We start from the raw sequence: 27307 nt of genomic DNA, 5'->3' as shown, positions 1-27307 counted from the left end.
CAAAACTGAGCAGAGCCGCGTTGCGTTACACCACCCCGTGTCCACCTTGCTCCTCAGTAAGGTTCAGTACCCTCACCCCCAAAACCTACAAGCCGGGATTGGCTCCGCCCCTCCCAAACCCCGCCTTTAACTCTGCTCCCTCCCTTGCGCTCCCACCAGAGTCCTCAGCAGCCACGCCCCGGCAAGCCCCGCCCCAAGCTGCCCGTCCCCATGTAGCCACGCCCCGTGAGGCCACACCCCCCAAGGCTGGGCGGGGTCGGCTTCGCGCTCCGCCCCAGTGGTCCAGCGGTTCGGAACAGTGTGCGGAGCGTGGGAGAACCCCCACGGGAGCCGATCCCGCGCAAGGGCGCGGGAGTCTCGGCGAGGAAACATGGCGGCTCTGACTACGGTGGTGGTGGCGGCGGCGGCAACAGCAGTCGCCGGGGCGGTGGCGGGGGCGGGCGCGGCTGCGGGGACCGGCGTGGGAGCGGCGCCGACGCCGCAACAGGTAACCTCGGAGGCTCCGGCCTTGCTCGGGGCGGGCCTGCGTTTGAAGGCGCTCGGAGCCACGGCTGTGCGGGGCTCGGTCAGGCCTCAGTTTGAGAGGACTCCCTTTCTTTAAAAAATGGGAGCTAATTAATGATGGGAGCTCTGGGTATTAAGTCGGCAGTGGTCCAGGGCTCCAAGCTGGCTTGGAGTCTGAGCACCAAGAAGTGGATCTGTTTGATTGCATCGGTGCTAGGACACAAGGAGGGACCGGATAGGTGTTTCCCAAGATGGGGCTCCTAAGGACCCCAGTCTCCACATGGTGGAATGGAAATCTTTTGTTTAGATGATCAGACTCCTTTTCTGCTTCAGTTTTTTTTTTTTCCCTATAGCATTTAATACCACGGGATATAATCCATATTTTATTCATGTTTTTTAAATTGTGTTTCTGCCTCCAGGAAAATAAGTACCAGTTAGGTAGACATTTTCAGTAGCTTTAGGCATTGTTGTATTTCTAGCTCCAAGGACTGTACCTGTTGTGTGCCCAGCACGGTGTACCTTCAAGATAGTAGGCACTTACTAAATATTTGTGCTTCGGTCCAGACGTGAAGGAAAACTACCGCGAGCTGAGAAGTCTCCATCTTCCTTTTCTAAGGGAATACAGTGTTCTTTCTAGTGTGAAGTTAAGGAAATTATATCTAGGGAAGATTTTTTTTTTTATGCATCCTTTAGTTCTTATCCTTATTTTCTCTGTATCTATATAGCTCTATAACTCCCTAATGTATTGAGAGAAAATATAGAATACATTTTAAAAATAGATTATGTAAAATATTTTAAGTATGTATTTTTAAAAAAATGCATGGCCACTGGGTTGTGGTGTATGCCTGTAGTCCGAGAGGCAGCGGTGGGAATGTGTAGAGTTAGAGGCTGATATAGGCTGTCCAGTGAGAACTTTTCTCAAAAACGAAATGAAACAAAAAGTTTAAAAAATGGTCTTATTTTAGTGGTGTAATTTTGTTGAGTGTCTTTTTTCATGACAACTTTCTGCTGTACTGTAGCAAGCCAACATGACTTCCCCCACCTAAATCAGGTTTTGCATCCTGGTATACCTTTCTTTCCAGCTTCCTAACACTGTTATTGGCATACATTATCATGATTCTGCTTCAGTGATTTGTAAAAGTTGCATTTACCTTCTCAGGGATTGGATCAGAATGACCTGTTGGGTCTGTTTCACTAAATGACATTTAGCAATCCCTGGACACATCTTTGGTTGCCACAAGAGGCAGGATACTAATTACTAACTACTACTACTGAAAGGTGCTACTAACACGGAGTAGAGACTAGAAGACAGTCTCTCCCTGAAGAATTATTTGCCCAATAATGTCAGTATACTGAGACTGTGTTTACCTTATAGCTGAGAATCACAGTCGCAATGAAGTAGACTTTCTCGGGAATATTAATATTAATGCTGGTTTTATTTTTTAATTTAAAATAGGGGCTCACTTGGGTGAAGTGCTTGTTGCATAACTTTGAGGACCCGAGTTTAAGGCTGGGCGCTACAGCGTGTACCGGTAATCCTAGGGCTGGAGAGTTTGGAGGCAGATGTCTGAGGTTTGCTGGCCAGACAGCTTAGTCATATCAGTGAGCTCTGTTCAGTGAAAGAATCTGTCTAAGAAAATAAAATATGGTGGAGAGAAATGAAGGAAGACGCCTGACATCATCTACTGGCCTACATCCACATGCATGTGTACCAACACATAAATGGTACCCATGGGAGAAATTAGGACCATTGGTGTACTATGGTGTGATGTTTTGAACAAGTTTGTGTATTGTCTTTCCTTCATACTCTTCCCAGTATCTCCCTAGCCACACACACACTTACACATACAAAACCTGTACTCTAGCACTGAACTTCAGGATTTGTTAGATGATTCAATGGACATTTGAACTAACCTTAAAAGCAAGCCATAAATGTTTACTTGAGAAAATATAATTCTTATCATTATAGTTTCACAATTCTAGATATCTCTGCCAAAACATCTAAAGTTCCTGTTACCAGAGTTCCCTTGACAAAATGGGACAAATGGGGTGACATAAACATCTTAAATTTCTTCATTTTTCTAGAGGCTTGATGTCCAGATTCAAGATGTCATGAGGGTTACTTTTTTTTTTTTTTTTTTTGGTTTTTCAAGACAGGGTTTCTCTGTGTAGCCCTGGCTGTCCTGGCACTCACTTTGTAGACCAGGCTGACCTCGAACTCAGAAATCCGCCTGCCTCTGCCTCCCGAGTGCTGGGATTAAAGGCGTGTGCCACCACCGCCCGGCTGAGGGTTACTTTCTTGTGAGGTTTCTCTATTGTCTTCTTGATGTCTTCATATGGTCTTTTATGATTCCAGATATGGGCTGGATAGCTCACATGTTAAGAGCACTTGTTCTTCAAGAAGACCTGGGTTTGATTTCCAGCACCCATATGCTGACTCACAAACATTTATACCTCCAATTCCAGGAGATCCAAAGCTCTCATCTGGCCTTTACAGATAACAGTCAGGTACATGGTGCACAGACGTACATACAAGCAAAATACCCGTACACATAAAATGAATCTCAAAAATAAAAAAATAAAAAATAAATGAAAGGACTCCCGATGTTCTAAAGAAAGGTTCTGTAAGGAGCAGGAAGCAAACAACTCAGAAGCTTCGAGAAGACCCTGAAACTGACCAAATGCACTAGGGCCTTCCCTCTCTAAGCTTACATAAACGGGAAGGACTGCTGAGAAACACTCTCAGACTAGCCCAGCTTCCTACAAGAGCTAGATGAGACAAGCTACCTAGAAGAAGCAGTGACCAGAAACACTGCCTGGAAAAGTCACTCTCCAACCTGGTGAACTGTCTGTGTGCTGTGCAGTGAGCTTCAGGCTTCCGCTTTCCTGAGCTGTCTGTCACCCAGGCTGGGGTGGGCTTTTAGTGTTGCAGATGTCTTTGGGTAATTTCTTCTCCTATAAGTCACCCCTCACCTGTACTCTGTAAGTAACCCCAATAAAACTCATTGGTTCACGAAGTTGAATTTTGGCAGTTGTCCTTTGTACTGTCTGGTTTTGTCTCAACTTGATACAAGCGGGAGTCATCAGAGAGGAAAGAGCCTCAATTGAGGGAATGACTTCATGAGATCCAGCTGTGGGATATTTTGTTGATTGGCAATCAGTGGGGTAGGGCATAGACCATTGTGGGTAGTGCTGTCCTTGTGCTGGTGGACCTGGGTTCTATTAAGAAAGCAGACTGAGCAAGCCAGGGGAAGCAAGCCAGCAAGCAACTCCGGTCCATGGTCTCTGCATCAGCTTTTGTCTCCAGGTTCCTGGCCTACTTGAATTCCTGTCCTAAATTCCTTTGGTGATGAACAGTGGTGTGGAACAGTAATGCTGAATAAACCCTTTCCTCCCCACCTTGCTTTTGGTCATGGTGTTTTGCCAAATCAGTAGAAACCCTAATTAAAGCATCCTTACTTTGGTCTGTTGGACTGAGCAGGCCTTTGCTCACATCTCTTTAGGATCACAGCCCTTTTCAAGGTTAAAAAGTACTTTTCTCAAATTTCCTATTTGTTCCTAGGAGCTGTTCTTTTAGCCATATTGGTTGTTGAATTATGACTTTAAAACATTGTAAAACTTAATTATTGTCTGTGCGTGTCTCCATGGGCACATACACATGTGCATATGCCTGAATGCCACAAGGAGCACACGTGGCGTAGCAAGAGCTTTACCTGCTGAGCCACCTTGCCAGCCCCTTTTTAAAAGAATCTAACAATAATAATCCCATAATGGTTTTGAACCAGGTGTTATACCAGAGACAGGCAAGGCTTTATATCTTTTGTTTTGGTTCAGGCGGACTTCCCTGTAATGATCTGAATTTACTGTCTCTTGGCTGACTGGAATAGCCCTTCAATGATAACTACATCCCATGGGGCCTGAGATGAGGCTCAGTGGTGAAGAACCACTCTTCTGGAGGGCCTGAGTTTGGCTCCTCGCCACCTAGATTAGCACCTCGAACTCCAGCTCCAGGGGATCTGATGCTCTCTTTCTGGTCTCTGAGGGCACCTGCATACAGCACACACACACACACAAATTTTAAAAAGTTTAAATTAAAAACAAAATGTACATTCCAGGACTCTCTGATTTTAAATGTTCTTCAAAATGGATTTCCTGTAAAAAGTCATCATGTACATCATGTAGTACATGATGTAGGGCTAAGTGTATGTCCAGGTATGTGAGGCTGCCTAATGATCTTCAAGGTTATGTATGTCTTAATTTCTAGCACCTGTGAATGTATAACTTTATATCATAAAAGAATTAGCAGATATAGCCGGGCGTGGTGGCACATGCCTTTAATCCCAGCACTGGGGAGGCAGAGGCAGGTGGATTTCTGAGTTCGAGGCCAGCCTGGTCTACAAAGTGAGCTCCAGGACAGGCAGAGCTATAAAGAGAAACCCTGTCTTGAAAAACCAAAAAAAAAAAAAAAAAAAAAAAAAAAAAAGAATTAGCAGATGTGATTTAAAGACCTTAAAATGGGTAGATGATCCTGGGTTGTCTGAGTAGACCCACTGTGACCCCAAAGGTCTTAGGCATAGGTAGAGAAACCAGAGGTTATAAGAAATGCAGTGACAGAAGCCAGAGAATGCAGTTATATGAGGAAGTGGTCTGAGCTGAGGAATGAGGGCAGCCTCTCAAAGCTGGAAAATGCTAAGGAAGTGAATTCTCCCTGGAAGACTCTAGAATGAACAAAGCCTTGCCAATACCTTAATTTTTTTTTTTAAAGATTTATATGTAAGTACACTAGCTGTCTTCAGATATACCGGAAGAGGGCATCCAATCTCATTACAGATGGTTATGAGCCACCATGTTTCCGGAAATTTAAACTCAGGACCTCAAGGAAGAGCAGTCAGTGCTCTTAATCACTGAGCCATCTCTCCTGCTCTTGCCCTGGGCCCTGTTGGCTTCAGCCCAAAGGTTTATTCATTTATTATATGTAAGTACACTGTAGCTATCTTCAGACACATCAGAGGAGGGTACTAGATCTCATTACAGATGGTTGTGAGCCACCATGTGGTTGCTGGGATTTGAACTCAGGACCTCTGGAAGAGCAGTCAGTGCTCTTAACCACTGAGCCATCTCACTAGCCCAAATTAATTAATACTTTAGTGAACAAATTATATATTTATGTGGCTCAATGGGATATTTTGACAAATGTATATAGCATAGAATTGCTAAATAAAAGCTAATTGTAAGGACACATGCTCCACTATGTTCATAGCAGCCTTATTTATAATAGCCAGAAGCTGGAAACAACCCAGATGTCCTTCAACAGAGACATGGATACAAAACATGTGGTACATTTACACAATGGAGTACTACTCAGCTATTACAAAGAATGAATTTATGAAATTCCTAGGCAAATGAATAGAACTAGAAAATATCCTGAGTGAGGTAACCCACTGCAAAAGAACACACATGGTATACACTCTTTGATAAGTGGATATTAGCCCCAAAGCTCCAAATAACCAAGATACAATTCGCAGACCACATGAAGCTCAAGAAGAAGGAAGACCAAAGTGTGAGTGCTTCAGTCCTTCTTAGAAGGAGAAGAAAATACTCACCGGAGCAAATATGGAGATGAATTGTAGAGCAGAGACTGAAGGAAAGACCATCCAGAGACTGCTCCACCTGGGGATTCATCCCATATACAGTTACCAAACCCAGACACTATTGTGGATGCCATGAAGTACATGCTGAAAGGAGCCTGATATGGCTGTCTCCTGAGAGGTTCTGGAAGAGCCTTACAAATACAGAGATGGATGCTTGCAGCCAACCACTGGACTGAGCACGGGGTCCCCAATAGAGGAATTAGAGAAGGGACCCAAGGAGTTGAAGGGGATTGCAACCCCACAGGAAGAACAACAATATCAACCAACCAGTCCCCCAAGAGCTCTCAGGGACTAAGCCATCAACAAAGGAGTACATTTGGCTCCAACTGCATACGTTGCATGCATGGCCTTGTCATGCATCAGTGGAAGGAGAGGTCCTTGGTCCTATGAAGGCTCGTTAGATGCCCCAGTGTAGGGGAACTGAGGGTGGGGAGTTGGGAGTGGGTGGGTGGGTGGAGGAACACCCTCATAGAAGCAGAAGCAGGGGGAGGGAGGATGGGATAGGGAGCTTGGGGATGGGGGTGGGAAAGGAGATAACATTTGAAATGTAAATAAAGGAAATAACCAATTTAAAAAACTAATTGTATCTGTTTTTTTTTTTTTTGTCAGACATCTTGGAAACTTATTTTTCCACTTGATACGTGTTTTTATTGGCCAGAGTTAATTTACTGTACATAACTCAAAACTTCCTGTACTCGGTACCTGTCATTGGTGTGACAAAATCCCTGGCAAGTTGATGAAGTGTTCACTTGAGGCTCATGGTTTGAGGGGATACCGTCTCTTGTGGAGAGGAAAATACACTAGTGGGAGGGAGTGTGATGTTGTTGGTCACACTGCATCTATGATCAAGAAGCAAGAAAGATGAATGAGATGAATGCTGGGACTCAGCTCCTTGCCTCTTCGTTCCCAGACACCAGCACATACAGTGGTGCTGCTCACATGCAGGGCAGCTACTCACTCTCTGCCTTCCTTCTCTCCAGTCGCTGGTGACCATCATTCTCTTGTCGTTTTCCATGAAACCAGCTTTTGTTAAAGGATTTCCATATAATAAGAGCATGTCTGTGTTTGCTGTGTTATACTTAGCGTAATGTTCTCTTGGTTCACACCTGGACCTTAGGCCTGATTTGCAGAACTGTTAGTTTCAGTCACTAAGTGTGTGGTAGACTAGTTTCTGGATAGTTTGTTATGTGGTAAGAGGAAGCAGGGAGAAAGGCCCGAGAAGTCTTCATCTTTGTCTGACTGGAGTCCTGTGCTGATGAAAAGGAAAAGCCAGCGTGTAAGCTGCTGGCCTGCGTATTGAGATGCGCTGCAGCAGCATACCGATGTCCTTCCCTCCCCAAGAGGACCAAGGTACGCGTTGGGTCAAAGCGTTCAGGAGTCTCTGGTGACTGTCAGCCAACAGCTAAGCTAGCTGAGGTTACAGTGTCACAGGAGACAAAGATAAAGACTTTACAAAATTACTTCATAAATTGACTAACATACAACAACAAAACAATATGCAGAAGCCTTGCTTTTGGCTTTAGGCCTTGCCACAGTATATTGCGTTCATTTCTTAAAAAGAAATTATGCTGTGTAAAGAAACCAAGTCCAGTTCCCACTTAGGAGGGAGTGAACAGTGAAGAGCTACTGGATATTGGCTGTGCTAGGCAACTTTATACTAATTCTGGTGGTATGGTTTTGTTTACTTTGAGATGGGTACGTATGTGCTATATGGCCCAAGCTGATCTAAAAGGGTTCCCCTGCTTTGACCTCCACGGCAGCTGGGTCTACAGATGTACCACCATGCACAGCTGTAATCATCTACTCATCTATTTGAAATGTTAAAAAACTGAAGGGACTCATATCTAAAGAAATTAAAAAACAAAACAAAACATGTGAGAATGATCTCTTTCTCTCTGTTGTATTAAATCAAATTTTGGGGATTAAAAAGTGCAAGAAATGGAAACACCACCAGAGAGGCCCACGCCAGGTTTAGCTGGAGAAAAAAAAAACCTGCAAACGTGATTAACACAGATTATACTGTCTGGAAATGCAGAAGAAGATGATGAAGACAATAAACACTGTCGAGGGCTCTGTTCATGTCTTTGAAACTGTGATGGAAACCATTCACATTGTAGAAGGCTCAGAAGCAGCGTGTGAACCAGCAACCAGAGGCTGGACTGTAATCTTCAAATACCTGCTCTAGTGACCCACTTCCACAGTTTCCACCTCCTGAAGGCTCCACAGGCTCTTAAAATAGAATCACCAGCTAGTGAACAAGCATTCAAAACAGGAGCCTGTTGGAGTCATTTGAGATTCCAACTGTAACGTTCCACTCCTAGCCCTCAAAACTCATGCCGTTTTATAATGTGAGTTCAGAAGTTGAACTCTATTGAGACTTGGGACAATCACCTAGTTGTGAGCTTATTGAGTAAAAAAATAAAGTTACTTTAAATATACAGTGGCACAGAATAGACGTTTCCATTCTGAAGGAATAATGGGAGAATGAAGTGAGGGATAGGACCAAAGCCAGACTGAAAGCCAGAGGGCCAAATGTTAAACCCCGCGGCTCCATGGCCAGCACCTGGGCCACATGGTGTCATGATTGATCACCAGTGAGTTTGGGTAGCGTTACCTTTCCACTGTGGCCTCTTTCTTGGGCTGCCTTTCCTTGGTGTCTCGCTTTCTTAGGTAGATGTTCCTATGTCTACAGCATCCCGAGTCTACCTTAAAGCTTAGGCTCATATATTCCTGTTTCGTGGACTCTGGAAGGGAATCTGACTTTGCTACATATTGCCTGTCCTCCTAGGCTTTTCTCTGGAATGTTGTTAGAAGCCTCCACGACCCTGTGACTCATGTACTCCAGGCCTGCAGACAGCATCATGTGGATGATGTGAGCCACCGCCTCCAGTTCAAGCATTAGCCAGATCCCATGGACTGAGACTGTAGAGGTAGTGTAGTTTGTGTCAGCTTGACACAAACGTAAACCTGGCCAGGAAGAGGGAGTCTCAGTTGAAGAATTGCTTTCATCAGATTGGCCTATGGGCATGTCTATAGGGCATTTTCTTGTTTGCTAATTAATGAAGGAGTATCCAGATCACTGTGGACTGTGGCATCCCTAAGCAGGTGGCCAAACCTGAGTCTGGAGTAAGCCAGTAAGTGTTCCTCCATGGACTCGGTTTCAGTCACTAACTTGGTTTTCCACCATGATGGACTGTACAGAGCCAAATAAACCCTTTCCTCCCTAAGTTGCATTTGGTCAGTATTACATCAGAGTAATAGAAAATAAACTAATAAACGTTCTTGCTACATAAGCATGAGGATCTGAGTTCAAATCCTCAGCACTCATGTAAAATTCTGGATGTGGCTGAATGCACTTATAACCCTAAGCACTATGGAGGGCATAGATAGAATTGTTGGGCCTTGCTAGCCACCAGCCTAGATTCAGGCATGGGGAGAACAGTACGAGATCCTGTCTCCAGGAAGGATGGTGGTCGTTGATAGAGCAGGACATCTGATTTTCTCTGGCCTCTGTATACATTCAGGGACCCAAAAGATAAACAAGAGAATAGTGGTAAACAGACTTCTCTTAAAGATGAAAAGATAAAAAGATGCCCATCACCATTGGTCATCATGAACTAATCTAAACCACTCAGAGGGGTTGTGTATGTAATTGATAGAGTGTGTCTCACACACCCCGGGCCCTGAGTTTGATCCCCAGCACACCAAAAAGAATATTGTGAGGTACCACTTTATAACCATTAAGATGGCTGTAATGAAAAGGACAATAATAATAAGTGTTGGCAAGGATATAGGGAAAGTAGAATCATTCACATACTGCTGATGGGAAAGTAAAATGAAGCAGTTACCATGAAAATAGTTTAGTAAGCCGGGCGTGGTGGCACACGCCTTTAATCCCAGCACTCAGGAGGCAGAGGCAGGCGGATTTCTGAGGTTCGAGGCCAGCCTGGTCTACAAAGTGAGTGCCAGGACAGCCAGGGCTACACAGAGAAACCCTGTCTCAAAAAAAAAAAAAAAAAAAAAAAAAAAAAAAAAAAAAAAAAAAAAAAAAAAAAAAAAAAAAAAAAAAAAAAAAAAAAAAGAAAAAAAAGAAAGAAACAAAGAAAGAGAAAAAGAAAAAAGTTTACTAATACCTGAAAATGTTTTTAATAGTATGCAGTATCAAGGAAGTGAATAGATTATAGTGTGTAATTACTAAAAAAAAAAAAACCACGTTAATGCTGTCTACACCAGCAGTGCAGTCTGTTGCCAACCCGGCACGTAGCTGGAGACCAAGACCTCATGTTTCTCCTAGCCAACACTTCTCTCACAAACACCCAAACACAGGCTCTGCATCTCCAGAGCTCAGAGATCACTCTCTCAGTCTCTGCAATGCTTTTGAGAGCCCACACTCGGCTGCGGTTACCTCTCCCTTGGAGATCCACCTTTGCCCAATCTTCCCATCCCAAAGCCTGGTTGAATTCTGCCCTGTTATGTTCTTTCCCTCCAGCCCACCTGATTGTAGCAAATGGAGAACACCAGACAATCTTAGTTTAGAATCAACAGATGACACAACCACTGGGTGTGGGATCTATTGTCCTAAACTCATCAACTATTCTACATTGCAGATCTTATGGTGGTGGAATCTGCCACCAGATCTAACAGTTCCTGTTGTACATGTTGTTCCTCTTGCTCCTGCCTCCCCGTACCAAAAGGGCTTCCTGTGTTCCTCCTGCGTTCAAGGATGACTCTTCTTCAGGAAGGCCCACCTCCTCCTCCTCCACCAGAGATTGGCTTCTTGTTGCCTTTATTATCCAATCAATTAATTAAAGAAAAAAATTCCGCTACAATAGATGATCATAGTGGAGGAAACTATTAGTGATTTATGAATATAAAATAAGGGGTTTATATTCAGAATGCATAAAGAATGATTCCAACTCAACAATAAAAAGGTAATTCAAATGCTAAAACAAGAAAGTGAACAAGTTACCTTATGACTCAAATTCTGTGGCTAGATGGTAACAAAATGTAAAACATGTTTTACATTAAAACTTGTTTAGCATATTTATAGTAGACTTCATATTGGGGACATAATGGTAATAACCCAACTGTTCATCAGATGATGGACATGAGCAGAGAAAATGACCAATAAATCCATATAATATAGTGACTCCCAACCTGTGGGCGGCAACCTCTTTGAGGGTTGAAAGACCCCTTAACAGGGGTTGCCTAAGACCATGGGAAATATCAGATATTCAGTTATAAAATAGCAATGAAAATAATTTTGTGGTTGGGGGTCACCACATCATGAGGGGACTGTATGCAAGAGTCACAGAATTAGGAAGGCTGAGAACCACTGATATAATACAATATTAATTTAGCTATTAAAGGTATAAGGTAGGTTAGAAGGATGACTCAGTGGGACACTGCTTGTAGCACAAGTATGAGAACCTGAACTTGGACTCCCCAGCACTTATCTGACAGCCAGGTACGACAGTGCATAGCCAACCCTAAGGCTGGTGAAGCAAAGACGGGGGCATCTCATGGTCTTCTTGGCCACACAGCCAGCTAATGAGTTAAATTCAGTGAGTGACCTTGTCTCATAAAGATAAATGGAGACAGTAAAGTGCACCAAAGACTGACCTCTGGCCTCCACACATACATGAATGCATTCAGACATGTGAATATGTATGTAGTGCACACATATCCACACAAAAGGAATGAAATATAGGTCCATAGAATATCATGAATGGGTCTTAAAATATTGGCTAAGTAAAATAAGACATACAAAAAAGACTGTATGTTCTATATACCCATTGATCCAATATAGTCAAACTCAGAAAAGCAGGCTCCTGAGAGAAGGCGTCAGGAGGAAGAGCCGGCTAACGGCTGTGAGTTTATCTTGGCGTGATGAAAATATTTTGGTGCAGGACAGTGGTGCATAGCTTCATAAATATCTAGGAAAGCACTAGTTTGTCAATACTTTTGACAAGTAGTATCTTATGCTGTGCTATTCCCATTTAAAACTGTTCTTCCTCTGAGAAACATAAAGCCTTGTTTACTTTCCCCTCGTCTCTCACACCTCCTTTCTCAGTAGCTGCCCTTGGTCACATACACTGTTGAGATGCTCGCTGCCTTTGACTTTTGGTGGCCCAGGTAGTTGTCACACTCTCATCCCTGGCCTGTACTACTCCTTCTTATATCCTCTGTCCCCATCGCCATAATAATATCAACTGATTATGTCAAAAAACAAAACAGTCAAATCCAGCCAACACATTCTTTTTAAGAATTAAGTATGGCCAGATTTCCTAAGCATTTTCTATTCACTATCCCACTGACCTGAGAAGGTTTTTTCCAAGATTTATTTTATTTAGGAATGTATATGTGGGGGTGGGGTGGAGGTGTGCATGCATGCACATGAGAGCCAGAGTCCACAGAGGCCGGGGACCTAGGCTCTCCTCCCCTAGAGTTACAGACAGTTGTGAGCCTTCCATGGTGGGTTCCAGGAATTGACTTTAGGTCCTCTGCCCGAACAGCATGTATTCTTAACTGCTAACCATCCCTCTAGTCCTCGTGTCAGAAATTTTTATGTGGCACTGGGTATATAGGTATATAAAATGGGTGCTCAAATCAAACATTTACTGATATTAAATTGTAAAGAAATTTAGTTTAAAACGATTATTTGGTAGACATATAATTTAACCATTAATTAATGATGAAAGCAAATGTGCATACTAATGAGGTTAAAGTGAATCATGTGACATGAAACCGACTGCCACTCCTGAAAGGTTGTGAAAGTTAGATTTCTTTGGAGAAATGAAGCCCCCTCGGGGTAAAGGTCGAGTGACTGATTGGCCTGAAGGCTGGCCTCTGAAGAGGCATCTCTGGCCTCCCCCTCTAAGCCTCTCACACCCTCCCTCCAACACCTCCTCATGTTTATACTTTCCTGACTGACACCTTGCTGTTATCATCTGTGTTACATTGAATAACATATAGGTATACTTCAGTATAATGCAATGGGCCCTAAAACATCTGTGTACCAGCACAAAGCTACCACCTACTTTCTTCTCTAGCCACCTTTACTGCTCTCTTGCCACAGCTGTCTTTTCTCTGCTAGCCAGTCTCGCTGGCCCTCAGATTTTACCTAGCTAATCCCTTGACCTAATCACCTTTCCTTCTGACTGTACAGAACTGTATCCCTTCTTCCTTTGATGTGAGCCTCTCAAATAGACCCTTGGAGTGTTCGAAGAGAACAAGCACCCCCACCTTGGCCCCTTTAGTTTCTCATTATCACTCAGCACATTTTCTGGCTTTTTGTTCGTTTTGCCTACTCTTTTCTCTTTAAATCTGTTTTTCCTCACAATACTGGGCCATCCTGGTATAGACTCATCCTTCCCGGATCTACCTGTCAAGTCACAGTGTTCAATCTAGAGATGATAAATGACTTATCATTAAAGTACACCTGTTTTTGTCAGTAATCCCTGAATACAACATTTCATGTTTATTTTAGCATTTTAAGATAGATTTATTTTGTCTTCAAAGTATATTTTTATTTTATCTGTATGAATATTTTGCCTTCAAGTGTGTATGTATGTGTTTGTACCATGTGCATGTGTGGTCACTGCAGAGGCCAGAAGAGGGTATCAGAAGTGGAATCGGTGTTACAGTCAATTATAAGATGTTATCTGGGTGCTAGGAACTGAACAAGCTCTCTAGCCCCCAGAGTATGCTATTTAAAAACCTAGACTGAGCACACGATGACACCCTCCCCGAAGAGATTACAGAACTTTGTTTCTCTAGATGTCTCTTGCCACTTTTATCACGGATGCTTATTCTTGTTCTTTGTGCAGAGTGATGGCGGCTGTAGTGCTTCAGGTGGAATTCGTCCTTTTCAGCTTCAAAACTGGAAACAGAAAGTTAGTCGGACGAAGAAAGCAGAATTCATACGTACAGCAGAAAAATTTAAAAACCAGTGAGTATAAGAATATTGTCTCCAAATGATATCATTAGCTATTTCATAATGAACAATATAAAATTAACTCCACCTTACCCAGTCTCACAGTATTAGGAAACTTCTAATCACTATCCTGACAAACATAGCAAGGAGGAGGAGGGAGGTGTTAAATGCAGTCTATTTAATATAAATTAGCTGTAGGTGAAATTGTCTCCATTTTATTTAATTTTTTTTACCATTTTATATTAGTGTATTTTTAGGAAACAAAACAATAATGTATTTATTATTATCTCAATGTATTTCAAGTTGTAGGTAGGCACTTTAAGAATGTTTCTCAGGAAGGGTACTAAGGAATGTGTGTCCCCTTAGAGGTTGTGAAGTGGGTAAATGATTGATGTAGGGTATTCCCTCCCCTCTAGTTCCTTTCCTGTCTCCCCAACCCTCTTCCCTTCTTACAACATGTGATTTCTGCTTCCTCTTTTTTCAACTCACTGAGTTCTTTTTTTGGTTTTTTGAGACAGGGTTTCTCTGTGTAGTCATGGCTGTCCTGGAACTCATTCTGTAGCCCAGGCTGGCCTCGAACTCAGAAATCCACCTGCCTCTGCCTCCCGAGTGCTGGGATCAAAGGCGTGCGCCACCACGCCCGGCTCCCACTGAGTTCTTATTGCTGCCTCTGTATGCCAGGGTCTAGGATCATCAGTTGAAGCTCCTTCAGGAGCTACATCCTGGAAGAACATTAGTCTCTCTCCTCCAGGAACCACCAGTTACCAATAGCTTCTCAGCTAGAGGTAGGCTGTCATTCATGACATGCTGGGGTTTTGGTTGGCTTGATCATCTCTAAGTCTCGTATAAGCAATTAGGGCTGCTGTGAATTCATGTGTGCAGCATCCATGCTGTGTCCAGCAAATCTGTTTCAGTGAAGCCCTCTTCTACCTCCAGGTCTTATATGCTTTCCCCCCTTGACTTCTGCGGTGATCCCTGAGCTTTGGGGAAAATGCTGTTAAACTGATGTCTCGTTTATACCCGAATACTCTACTGTCTCTCCATGCTGATCACTTGTGGGTCTCTGTATCAATCTCTGCCTAGTGCAGAAAAATGCTTCTCAGATAGAATCGACAGATACACTGACCTGTGGGTATGAAGATAAGAACTTGGCAGGGGCAGTATAACACTTTATCCAGTTAGCAGAATAATAGTGTTAAGGTTCTCCTACAGGGCCCAGGTTGTAGCCAGTCATGAGTTTTGATCTAATTAACAGTACCAGGCACGCATTCTATCTTCTGGAACAGGCTTTAAAAACAGTCAGAAAGTACTTGATTACTCCCATAAATTAGTCCTACTATTTTATCAGTGGCCATATTTTTCCAGGCCAATTTTTACTGTAGATTAACAGGGTCCATAACTGGGAAATATTACTGAATAATTTTTCTCTTCCAGTATCAAGTTGTCTGTCCTAGTTAGGGTTACCACTGCTGTGATGAAACACTATCACCAGAAGCAGCTAGGGGAGGAAGGGGTTTATCTGAATTAAACGTCTACATCATTGCTTGTCAAAGGAAGTCAGGACAGGAACTCAAACAACTAGAACCTGGAGGCAAGAGCTGATACAGAGGCCATGGAGGTGTACTGCATACTTGCTTGCTCCCTGTGACTTGCTCGGCCTGCTTTCTTATAGAACACAGGGCCACCAGCCCAGGGGTAGCCCCATCTACAGTGGACTGGGTCCTCTCACATCAATCACAGTCCTCAACTACCCATGGAGCTGGTAGGAGATGTGGACTTTCTGAGCAAGTGACTGTGGGCTTAACCTGGAGTCAGATCAGGTTCCTATAGAAATCTATAGGTTGACCAAAGCTTCTGGGAAATATAATGTAGGGGCTCTTGCCTGCTGTCCTCAGCCACCCTGAGAGTTCCAGTGTGAAGAACACCCAGTGTTCCTTCTGAGCAGAGCTGCTGTGCAGTGAAGCCATTGGCCCATAAGCACATGCGCTCACTGAAGAAGGCTGTGAACACTTTTAGTGAGAGGCTTGTGCCCTGGGACTAGTTTTCAATGATCTTTTAATTAATTGTCCTCCCTTGGTTTCCGAATCTCTCAGATCCCCTCTGTATATTATAACATTTCCACTTATTTCAAAGTTTTATCATTATAGTTCATGTCTTTCCCCATGAACAGTGGAATTTACTGAGTGTTCATTGTTGATAACAGCATTGTGATACTAGCACATTCTGAAAATCTTTCTGTTAATGTTTCTAGGCCATAAATAGCAAAATGTCGTTATCATTGCATATTCTGTGTTCACGGCAGACATTTCTGTCTGGTCACTGTAAGGTCTCTGATGGCAACCAGACCTTCCTAGGACTGGTTACCTTACTAGTTTGGTAGCCATTCTCCTTCTTAGAGTTTCTATATAGGATGAACTCCTTGGCTTCTATCACAAATAACAGAAGTCCCCGACACATGCATGGAAGCTCAGTGGCCAAGCCCATAGGGCTTGCTGCGGTCCCATCAATTTCTCCTACTGTGGTTATCAATAGAAACTTTTTGTCTGTGTTGCCAGATGGGAAGCTCTGGGAAACTGTGTTGAGTATTGCCTTCCAGGTTGTGTGCAATGATGTCATTGGCTAGAGACATCGTACTGCACATTGGATTCAAGACGAGAGAGTCAATATTCATATTTACCTTGTGGGAAGAGAAAAACGAACATTGAGAAAAAAAATTTTTTTGCCTCCTTGATAATATATTTTCTTTTCTTTTGTTTTACTTGAGGACTGTAAGATTTAGAACCTCACAGCTAAAGGCTTCTGTATTTTCAAAGGAAATATGTAACCGTTCAAATTACAGTTGGTTAAAATTGGACTTAACTAGTTACTCTGTCTTACCTACTATTTTGATTCCTTAGCCTTATTAGTTTAAGTAATTACGCTCTTATTTTTTAAATGAATTGAGCATAAAGTACTAATTATTTTAAATGTATTCATATGTTAAACAATTAAGATAATACTTTAGTCATATTTACAACATTTGTTTCTTTTCCTAAAGAGTTATTGTCATAGAAAAAGATAAACACAGTCATTTCTACAACCAAAGAGGCGACTTCAGAACTGAGTATAGTATGCTGGAAGAACTGGAAAACAAACTGATCAACAGCAGGAAGACAGAAAGTAAGTTGGGTTCAGATACTACAAGATCTCAAGGGCAGTGTTGTTCTGTGTTGTCCTTGTACGTAGCCTGTGTTGTAGTTCTGTGGTGATACAGAGCTGGTGACCAGTCTGTCTCTTAAGAACATGTGTTTCGTTTATTTTCAGGTTCCTGTTTAATATTCTAATTAATTGTTTTCTAAATCTACTTCTTCCATATTAATAGAAAGATGATTTGGGGTCAATAATCAGCAAATGCCATTAATATTTTAAAAAATAAAAATACTTTGTTTCCTGTGCTATCTGCTCATCACTCTGGCATTGTTGACTGAGTGCTAGACCCAGTAAATGGCAGCAGAGTCAGAGGCCCCATCACTGTTTGTACAAAGCTGTAATACTGGGTTACATCCAAGCCTGAGTTTCCTTGTCTACATTCTAAAGCCTACAATTTCTGTGCATCTGATGCTGAGATGAAATACAAGAAAATACCTTACAAGTTATACAGTAAATATGTTCTGTTGTTTGTTATGTAGTTTAAACATTGTCAGAGGGTGTGAGAATACCTTGCAGAGCTAGATTCTGTATGTTGCAAAAATCCTTATAAAAGCTACTTTGCATTGTATATAGGAAAACATGGCTATTACTAAGCTTTACAACATACTGATTTGCTAGGAAAGGTTAAACTGCTTATGATACTATCTTACCACCAGAATTTTCCAGTCATTTTCCTTTCTAAATATAAGATCATACCAGTTTTTTAAAGATTTATTTATTTTATCTATATGAGTACACTGTAGCTGTCTTCAGACACCAGAAGAGAGCATTTGATCCCATTACAGATGCTTGTGAGTCACCATGTGGTTGCTGGGAATTGAACTTGGGACCTCTGGAAGAGCAGTCAGTGCTGTTAACTGCTGAGCCATCTCTCCAGTCCCAGATCATGCCATTTTTTTAAAGTCATCTTTTATTATGTAGTAGTGAGACTCACTCTCCCTCTTCTTTTTTTTTTTAAGATTTATTTATTTATTATATGTAAGTACACTGTAGTTGTCTTCAGACACACCAGAAGAGGGCATCAGATCTCCCTACAGATGGTTGTGAGCCACCATGTGCTGGGATTTGAACTTGGGACCTTTGGAAGAGCAGTCAGTGCTCTTAACCGATGAGCGGTCTCACCAGCCCCATTCTCCCTCTTCTGATGAACTTAGAATAGGCTGTAATAGAAGCACCACCTATCAAGTCTCCATTCTTGAATTTCTAGAGCAGTCTAGATTGTGATGTCGTAACCACTGCTACGTTTGCTGACACTGGCTGGGTGATCGTCCATCTCTTGCTTATATCCTTAAACAAAGGATCCAGATTTGTTTATTTTGGGGTGACTTGTTTCATCTTTCCTTTGGATCCTTTGAGACAAGGTCTCCTGTGGCCCAGACTGACTTTGAACTCTCTATATTGCCAGGGCTGACTCAAGCTCTTGAGCTCCCTACCCACTTTCCAAATGCTGGCATTGTGGGCACATACCACCATGTCCCACTCACTTTTCTCTTGTTTCAATGCAACTTTATTTTTTTTGTTTTTTAAATGTTTTTTCTTCAGTTTTGCCGCTCATAAGCTCATAATTCATGTGCCTATCTAAAAAAGGAGGGAACACATGGCCTCTGTCTTAGGATTTCTATTGCTGTGAAGAGACACTATGACCACAACTCCTATAAAGGAAAACATTTAATTGGGGGCTAGCTTAGCAGTTCAGAGGTTTAGTCCATTGTCATCATGGTGGTAAGCATGGCACATGTAGCAGACATGATGGTCAAGAAATAGCTGAGAGTTCTACAACCAGATCTAGAGGCAGCAGGAAGAAAGAGTGACACTAGGCCTGGCTTGAACATCTGAAACCTCGAAGCCCACCCCCAGTAACATACTTCCTCCAACAAAACCACATGTACTCCAACAAGGTCACACTTCCTAATAGTGCAAGTCCTTATGAGCTTACGCAGGACATTCTCATTCAGACCACCACAATCTCTATGCAAAGAGACACACTTTTTTCATGATCCCAGCTCTAAAGAAGTAACCTCAGGGATTCTACCATGGTTTTTGATAAATGCCTTCATTTTTATTGACTCTGAGTGATTTGGCTGTATAGTGTTTCATTTCCAAATGACAAATAAGATTGCATAAGATATGGCGTAACTGATAAGCTGTGGGGAAAAAAAAAAGACAGAAGCCACTTCCTAATTATTTAACTTGCTAACAAAGGTCATTTCAATCTGTCACTGGTTTCCACCCTTGCCCACCACCCACCACCCTTTCCTCCTTGTCTGCTGAATGCTACAGGTTACCAACGAGTACCACACGCAGCCTCAGGAAAGTTTCCTGACTTAAAAATCCATAGAGGACCAAGTTTTATACAATGAAAAGGACGATAAAGGGATTTCTATGTCTTGTTGAACTTTATAATTTTATAGAGTGTAACTTTAAAAGTGAAACTAAGACACCAGTTCTCAACCCAAGGGTTGCAGCCCCTTTGGTGGTCACATATCAGATATCGTACAGATCAGATATTTACATTATGATTCATAACTAGCAAAATTAGTTATGAAGAAGCAACAAAATAACTTTATAGTGGGGGAGCCTCCACAACATGAGGAACCATATTGGAATGTTGCAGCATTGGGAAGGTTGAGAACCGCTGAACTAAGGGCTGGAGAGGTTGCTGCGTGTAGAAGAGCAGTGGCTGCTCTTGCAGAAGTCTGGTGCTCCACATCCACACTGAAAGGCTTACAAAGCTTTGGGCGGTTCCGTGCCCTTGTCTGGCCGCCACTGGGACCTACGTACGTGGGTGAATGCACACACACACACACACACACACACACACACACCATGTTTGGAGGCTTAATCTGGACATTGCCCTGGCTCTAAACCTATTGATAATTTTAGAAAAGCAAGACCAAATGCCAGTATCTCTGTGTTCTAGTTGTTGCCTTGTATGTGCAAGAAGACTTGGGTTTGATTCCTGGCCCTGGAAAAAGTTGCCATTAAGGATTCTTGTGATGAAGCCTCTGAGTTGCAAAATAAACACCAGAAAAGAGGGCTACAAAGACTACTTGGCTATGACAAAATGATACTGTCACCCGCACAGCTATGAATGCGTGTGAGTGTTTATGCCATGAGCCAGCCTACTCATTAAGTAAACATCCCAGCAGGATTACTTTGTGGTGCTATCATCTGAAAATGTCCCAGGGCATTATTTTGTTCTTATACTTTTCATTATTGACCTACCATTTTATTTCTGGGTGGTTCTCTGGTTATTCTTGGTAAATTGTGGCATAGAGACCAGTAAGTGCCACACATACCCATGAAAGAGCATGTGTTTCGGTGAAATGAGAAGTTTGTCAGTCTCCATAGAGTTAATACCAGTCATGGGTTGCAGAGGAAGCCTGAGGACCCGAGGTAAGATCCTTAGTAGCCATGAACATCATGTGTGATGTGTGTCTCTGTAACTTCAGTGCGGTGGAATAGAGACAGGAGGATTCCCAGAACTCACTGCTGAGCCAAGCTGGCTGGATTGATGAGCTCTGGGTTCAGTGAGAGACCTTGCCTCAAGAAATAAGAAATAAATGATAGTGGAGGTTCCAACAAGATGGCTTGGCAGGCAGAGACACTTGCCTTATGACTGGAGTTTGATATCTGGGACCCACATGGTGGAAGGAGAGAACCAACTCCCAAAAGTTGTCCTTTGACAACTTTTATACAATATACATGTACTGTGACATGTAACGCATGTATAATGTAATACATTTTTGAAAAGAAGATATAGGTCTACCCTCTTATTGAAAAGTTAGTAAGTTAGAGAACTATAAAGTGATACATCTGACATTGCCCTCTGGTCTCCACACCTATGTCCACACAAATAAAATCACATACACTATAAATGTGCCTCTGCACACACACACATGCGCACGCATGCACACACACACACACACACCACATAGAATTAATGTTGGTTAGATAGTTTTAATATTTATAAAATAAGTTAAAGGCAAATTCTCTTTCCAGAAATAACAACATGTTAAAAAGAAAGATGCTTTTAAAGAGTACAATGTGTTAAACATCAGTTACCCATCATGTTTTTTAAAACAATAGTCAGCAGCCCATTCTCCACAGAAGGAAGACTGAAGGGCATCCTCTCCGTGTCTCAGGCTTTCAGTAAGGCAGAGCCAGTGCTCCGTTCAAATATTGGGTGTAAGCTGAGATGCTTTTTATGCTGATGTGTTCTGTGGTTCTGACAGAAATGGCTGCTCTTGACTGCCTTTCAACTAAGGGACAGTGTGTGGTTTACCTGCAGAAGGTCAATTGTAGCCACACTTGTCACAGTGTGGACTTTTCCTTACAGGAGCAAAAATCCAGCAACAGTTGGCCAAGATACATAACAACGTAAAGAAACTTCAGAACCAGCTGAAAGATGTGAAGCCCACACCTGACTGTAAGCAGAGCTCATAGAAGATTCTCTTTCATACATTGTTCTTTTCTGCTAGAGCGTTAAAAAATGTATGCTTTTCTCACCCTTTCCATTTGGAATTGGTGGAGCCAGCCCTCCTTTGTTAGGAACTAATCAGGGTAGAGTGGAGAAGTATAGTATCAGAGTTTATGTGACTTTTTCAGCGTTTGAACTACCATTCAATCCTAAAACAGTGTAAAGTAGGCAGAAGAGCCACTGTGAGGCGGAAACACCATGGCACAGGAAGGTTCAGCGTTAGCCAAGTGAGTAGAACACGACTGTTTTCCCAATTCCTAGTCCAGGCCTTATCCTGTCATTTGTTTTTTGAAAAAAAAAATCTTTCAAAAGTATTTCAAACACATAAGAAATGGTTTGACCCTCCTGGGACAAATGCTAGTCTGGAGGAAGAAGAAATAAAAAAATTACATCCTCACCTCCTGTTTCAAAATTCATTTGTAAAGGCTCAGAGCACTGTGCTCGAACCTGTAGAATAAACTGTGTCAAAGCCTCGCTCTGTCATCTATTAGTCAGAACATCTTAGGCTGAACTTTGTGTCTTCAGCTGTGCATGAGATCATAGCCCTTCCTGTAGCTTGTGGGGCAGGATGGAGGGGGGTTAGTGCTCTAGAATATGGATGCAGTGCTTGGAGCACAGCAAGCATTAAAACTGACAAACAGGAGAGGAGTGACAAGTATTCATTAAATGAAGTGAAGCCATAATATGTTAGAGGGAACATGTAACATCTTTCTCATAGAATTCTGTTGCATAGGAAAAAAAGAACAAAATCTAAAGAAAAAAAATAACTATAATTAATTACTTTAAGAACATGTAAACCAATAAAAACTGCTGAAAGACAAATGAGACAACTATAACTTCATATGCAATTTTGTAATTAAATATTCACAAGATTTATAAAATGCCTACAAATTAGAGCAACCAAGGTAACAATGAGAGGAAAATGGACAAAGTTTGTCAGGCACACACTGTATCAAAACCCAGGTGAGATACGTGCCCGAGCTTCTTACTAGTCACAGCACCGTTGGTCAGTTGATGACAGTCCTAACTTAGTTTGCACATGATGGAAAGCACCCAGAAGGAAGGCAGTGAGATGAGTCGGCAGAGCCTCTGCAGGACAGACAGACGGACAAGTCTGATGCACTGTAGAGGAGACATGCTTTCCTTAGTCGGCATTTCAAGGTTTAGTGGCTATTTTATAAAAATACTTACTTGGACATATTATAAACATATGTTCACAGATTTTTTACTGTACAGTTCTGCATATTTAAAGGTTCATCCTTGGGAAAATTAAATGAATCAGGAGGGTTCTAGACTCTGAAATGCCATCTGTAGCCTTAGAAAGCATGAGGCAGTTGTTACATGCTTACATGCTAGGTCAAGCATAACTTTTTGTTTCTTTTGAGGCTCACTGTGTAGATCCGGCTGCCCTCTGACACACAGACATTCAGCTGCTTCCACACGCCAAATGCTAGGTTTAAAGGTGTGCACCACTGTGCCTGACTGCCCACATTTTTTAACCAAGATATTTTCTTAAATAAAAATTAGAACTCAAACAATAGTATGTGTTATATGAACTAATTTTTTAAAAGTAATACTGATTATAGGATTTAATAATATGGGTGAGGAAAATACCTTTAATCAGAAATTATAACCACTAAAATGTACTTATAAGCAACTTTTCTTAATTGCTTAGGCTAAAAAATGTTTTTAAATAGGGAAAGTCCATATTTATTATTATTAATTATTAACTCAGCTATATTAAAATATGACTTTTTTTTTTACAGTTGTCGAGAAGCTCAGAGAAATGATGGAAGAAATTGAAAATGCAATCAACACTTTTAAAGAAGAACAGAGACTAATGTATGTTTTAAACTACCTTCATCTAAAATTTTTACTTTGATTTTCCAATAACTCACCCTTTCATTGTTGCCTATGAATGTACTGAGTCTTATACAAAAGGAACATTCACACTGCCTTCTGTCCTACTGTTTAAATGGCCTTTCATACTTAAAGTAAATTTTCATTTATTTTGGACATCAGAAGATCACTAATAAAAGTTTGCAAGATTGTTTATGATCGAGGAAACAAACTTCCTTTAAGGCTTATACATGAATGTTACTAATATTAGAAATGTCAACAAAGGTAGATGAAACAGTCAGGGATAATTAAATTTTCAGAAGAGCGAAAGGTTAATGTGGATGGGTCATCGTGTTATGCAAACTTCATTCTTGTTCATTTTAGATATGAAGAGCTTATTCAGGAAGAGAAAACAACCAATAATGAGCTGAGTGCTGTCTCCAGGAGGATCGAGTCCTGGGCCCTGGGTAATTCAGAAACAGAGAAAGCTTTCAGAGCCATCTCAAGCAAAGTTCCCGTAGACAGAGTGACACCGAGGACGCTTCCAGAACAAGTGGTAGATTTTGAAAAATTCCTCCAGCAAACGGGAGGGCGGCAGGGGGGCTGGGATGCCTTGGACCACCAGAACTTTGTGAAAGTGAGGAACAAACATAAGGGGAAGCCGAGCTTTATGAAGGAGGTTGTAGAACACCTTCCGGGAAGAACTCTGGATGAAGTTCAGCAACACGAGAAGTGGTACCAAAAATTCCTGACATTAGAAGAAAAAAAAAAAGAGGTAATAGTAATTACAACAGCTGTCTTAATTGTGTGTGTCAGTGTGCCAGGTGTGCAAAGACTAACTGTATCATTAGCTTTCCACGAACAGCATAAAGTAGCCCATGGTCTCTTACAGCAGATGAAACCAAGGAGTTGAAAAGCTAGGAAACTTGTACTCTGTAGTACAACTTCAGTTAGATTTCCCAAGACCAAACATTTCTACCACAAGAAACCATATAATGCAGTGTGAGATTCTGTCTCTCCACTCCCAGGACAAGGGCTGATTCAGAGCTGCGCAGACAGCAGGAAAAGGTTATCTCAGCAAATGCCACATTAGTTGCTATGGGGACTCTTAAAAGTTTCTTTACTACTTTTGAACTTCAGTATCATTGTGTAAATACTTAAATTTTAGCTACTATAAGAGGGTTAATATCCTAAAAGGTTCATTTTCAAATACATATTAGCCCAGCTTTGACGTAGGTCAGGGTTTTATTATCAGCATCTGGTGCAGACTAACTAGGTTGTGGTGGCTGTTCTGTTCACGGTGGAGTGGTTAGTGCTGTCAGAGCTGGGCTCCAGCACTAGGTGCTTGCAACACTCCCCTCACTGTCATCATCATCTAGGCCTCTAGACATTTGTCACTTTTGCCTGGGGAGCAAAATCACCTTGGCCATTAATTTAAAGAAATAAGCTACCTGTTGAAAAGTCTGAGCTGAGCCGGGCGTGGTGGCACACACCTTTAATCCCAGCACTTGGGAGGCAGAGGCAGGCGGATTTCTGAGTTCAAAGCCAGCCTGGTCTACAGAGTGACTTCCAGGACAGCCAGGGCTATACAGAGAAACCCTGTCTCGAAAAACCAAAAAAAGAAAGAAAGAAAGAAAGAAAGGTAGGTCTGAGCTGTTTGTGTAGTTCATGTGTGTGAATTTAAACTTGTTTAGTTTATCGAGAATACATGTCTTATAAACAAACAATCTCCTGTATAATCTGAAGTTTAGAGACAGCTGTGGGTTCTGTGATCTTGCTCTCATTGTTTGACCCTGTCTAAAATGAGGTGAAGATGTGAGGAGATTGACTTTGGGAGTTTTAAGCAAGTTTTATCATATAAATAAGTTTTAAAGACTCAAAATCATAAGCTACTAAAATATGTGTAGGCTTTTCTTCTACCACAGCTTGGAACATTAGACAGTCGGTGATCTGCAACACAACACTAGCACTGTCCTGGAACCTGTTAAAACTTTACAGACCTCAGCCCCCAACCCTACTGGAACTCTGGGCCCAACAAGAGTTTTTTTTACCAAGTTGTCTAGCTGTTTCCCCGGCTTTGTGGGATGCCGTATCACAAAAAGGAGTAGACCCAGTGCTCCTTATACTAGAAGCAAGCGCTCCACTTCCATGCTAGTCTTATGCTCTATTTCCTAATGTTTGATGGATTCGATGTGATGCTGAGGTAGAAGGCGGTGTGAACACAGAAGTAGTTTTCATGTTAGAGGTGAGGGAAGTTGGGTGAAATGCAAGTATTGGGTGCAAATATACAGAGTTTAAGATTTTAAGTAGAGAATTTACCATTTCTACCCCAGATTCCTTTAGCATAGACTGTGTTTTGCATAAATGATGACACTTAATCATTTTCAGACATGCTCTGAGTGCCCTTGAATACCCCCTCTTTTTATGTACATCTCTCCTCCCCATCCATTCCCTGACTGACAAAATATTCCTAGATCAAAGGCTACCACCTTCTTTTCAATCCAAAAATAAGTGGTCCACTGGGGCATTCACTAACGACTTGTCCACCATGCCCTATAATGTGCCTATGCTGTGTCTCACCTAGACCCGGCACTCAGTGCTGATCCATAGACTTGATGCCAGTCTGTAAACTTTGACCCCTCTATCATGAAATGAGGTAATAGTCAGTAGCCCAGTAAGCATACTATTCATTTCAGTTGACTTTTTTTCATAGATTTTTTTGGGGGGGTGTCTTAGTAAAAGAAATGCATTCTGCCACAAATCCATGATGTGTTTGAGGACTGCCATATCAAGAGGTCCTATCTAGATGGTATTGGGTATTGTTAATCATCTCTGAATCCTATAGCTTTGCTTTTTACATTATCTCACTGTGTAGGATTTATTGAATGCATGCATGCATGAATGAATGATATACTATAAGGAAAGATGCAGAAACAGTTTCCTGACGGAGGCAGGGACTGAGTGACACTTTAGATGACATACTGTATGGCACAAAGGTTGCTAGAATTCTAAATCATCTTTGGCGTGTTCATACTTAGAGATGAGATGGTTTTATTCTTTCTTCCCTGCAATTATGAAGCATCATGTACCAGGCACTAACTTGTCACAAGACCTCTGTGTACAAATCACTTCTTCCACTTGATGTGGGGTATATGGTTCCAGGGGTTTTAGTGTTCACAGCCATCATGGCAGAGAACTTGGCAGGAGACAGGCAGGCATGGTGCTGGAATAGAGAGCTTGCATCTTGGTCCGTAATCATGAGGCACATGTCCTCTCACAAGACTAATCCCTCCCAAACAGTTCCACCAACTAGGACTAAGCATTCAAAACTAAGAGTCTAGGGAGCCATTCTCATTCAATTCACAGAAGGTTCAGTCCCATTTTTAAATCTTCTTTTGATTGTCTGTCTAAAAATAGAATTTGAAAACAAGTGAGGTGATTAGAGGGAAATGCAGTCCCTGAGAATATTGGGGGAGACAAGAGGGCTCCCACATGCACAGGAAGGCCAGAGAATAACTCAGGACCCAGAGATTTACAGCGGACCATAAGTTTCTTAAACGTGAGTAGAAAAAATTGCACTGGTTTAAAACAAATCCTAAAACCCTAAACATCCAGCATCGACAAATGCCCGTCTTTAGAACTGAGGCTGTGCTTGGAATGCCTCTGGCTGATCTGATCATAAGCTTGTTTGGTTTTGTCTCCTTTCAC

At 42.0% G+C, this 27307-nt stretch overlaps 1 protein-coding gene across 1 annotated transcript in view; it reads left to right on the top strand.

Moving 5' to 3' along the window:
• The first annotated feature begins 258 nt into the window (after positions 1 to 258).
• The window catches only part of Ccdc112 (coiled-coil domain containing 112), a 31815-nt gene continuing 4766 nt past the window's right edge, over positions 259 to 27307 (top strand). The window contains exons 1-6 of the mRNA XM_021150836.1: positions 259 to 487; positions 13985 to 14106; positions 17129 to 17250; positions 21620 to 21709; positions 23527 to 23602; positions 23984 to 24374. Coding sequence (XP_021006495.1) covers positions 371 to 487; positions 13985 to 14106; positions 17129 to 17250; positions 21620 to 21709; positions 23527 to 23602; positions 23984 to 24374 — 918 coding nt within the window. The 5' untranslated portion in view covers positions 259 to 370. The remainder of the gene's footprint in view (positions 488 to 13984; positions 14107 to 17128; positions 17251 to 21619; positions 21710 to 23526; positions 23603 to 23983; positions 24375 to 27307) is intronic.

The sequence above is a fragment of the Mus caroli genome, chromosome 18, assembly GCF_900094665.2.
Source record: "Mus caroli chromosome 18, CAROLI_EIJ_v1.1, whole genome shotgun sequence".
NCBI classification, from domain to species: Eukaryota; Metazoa; Chordata; class Mammalia; order Rodentia; family Muridae; genus Mus; species Mus caroli.
Note: the sequence above shows the minus strand (reverse complement) of the source record. Positions and strands in the feature narration are given on the sequence as shown.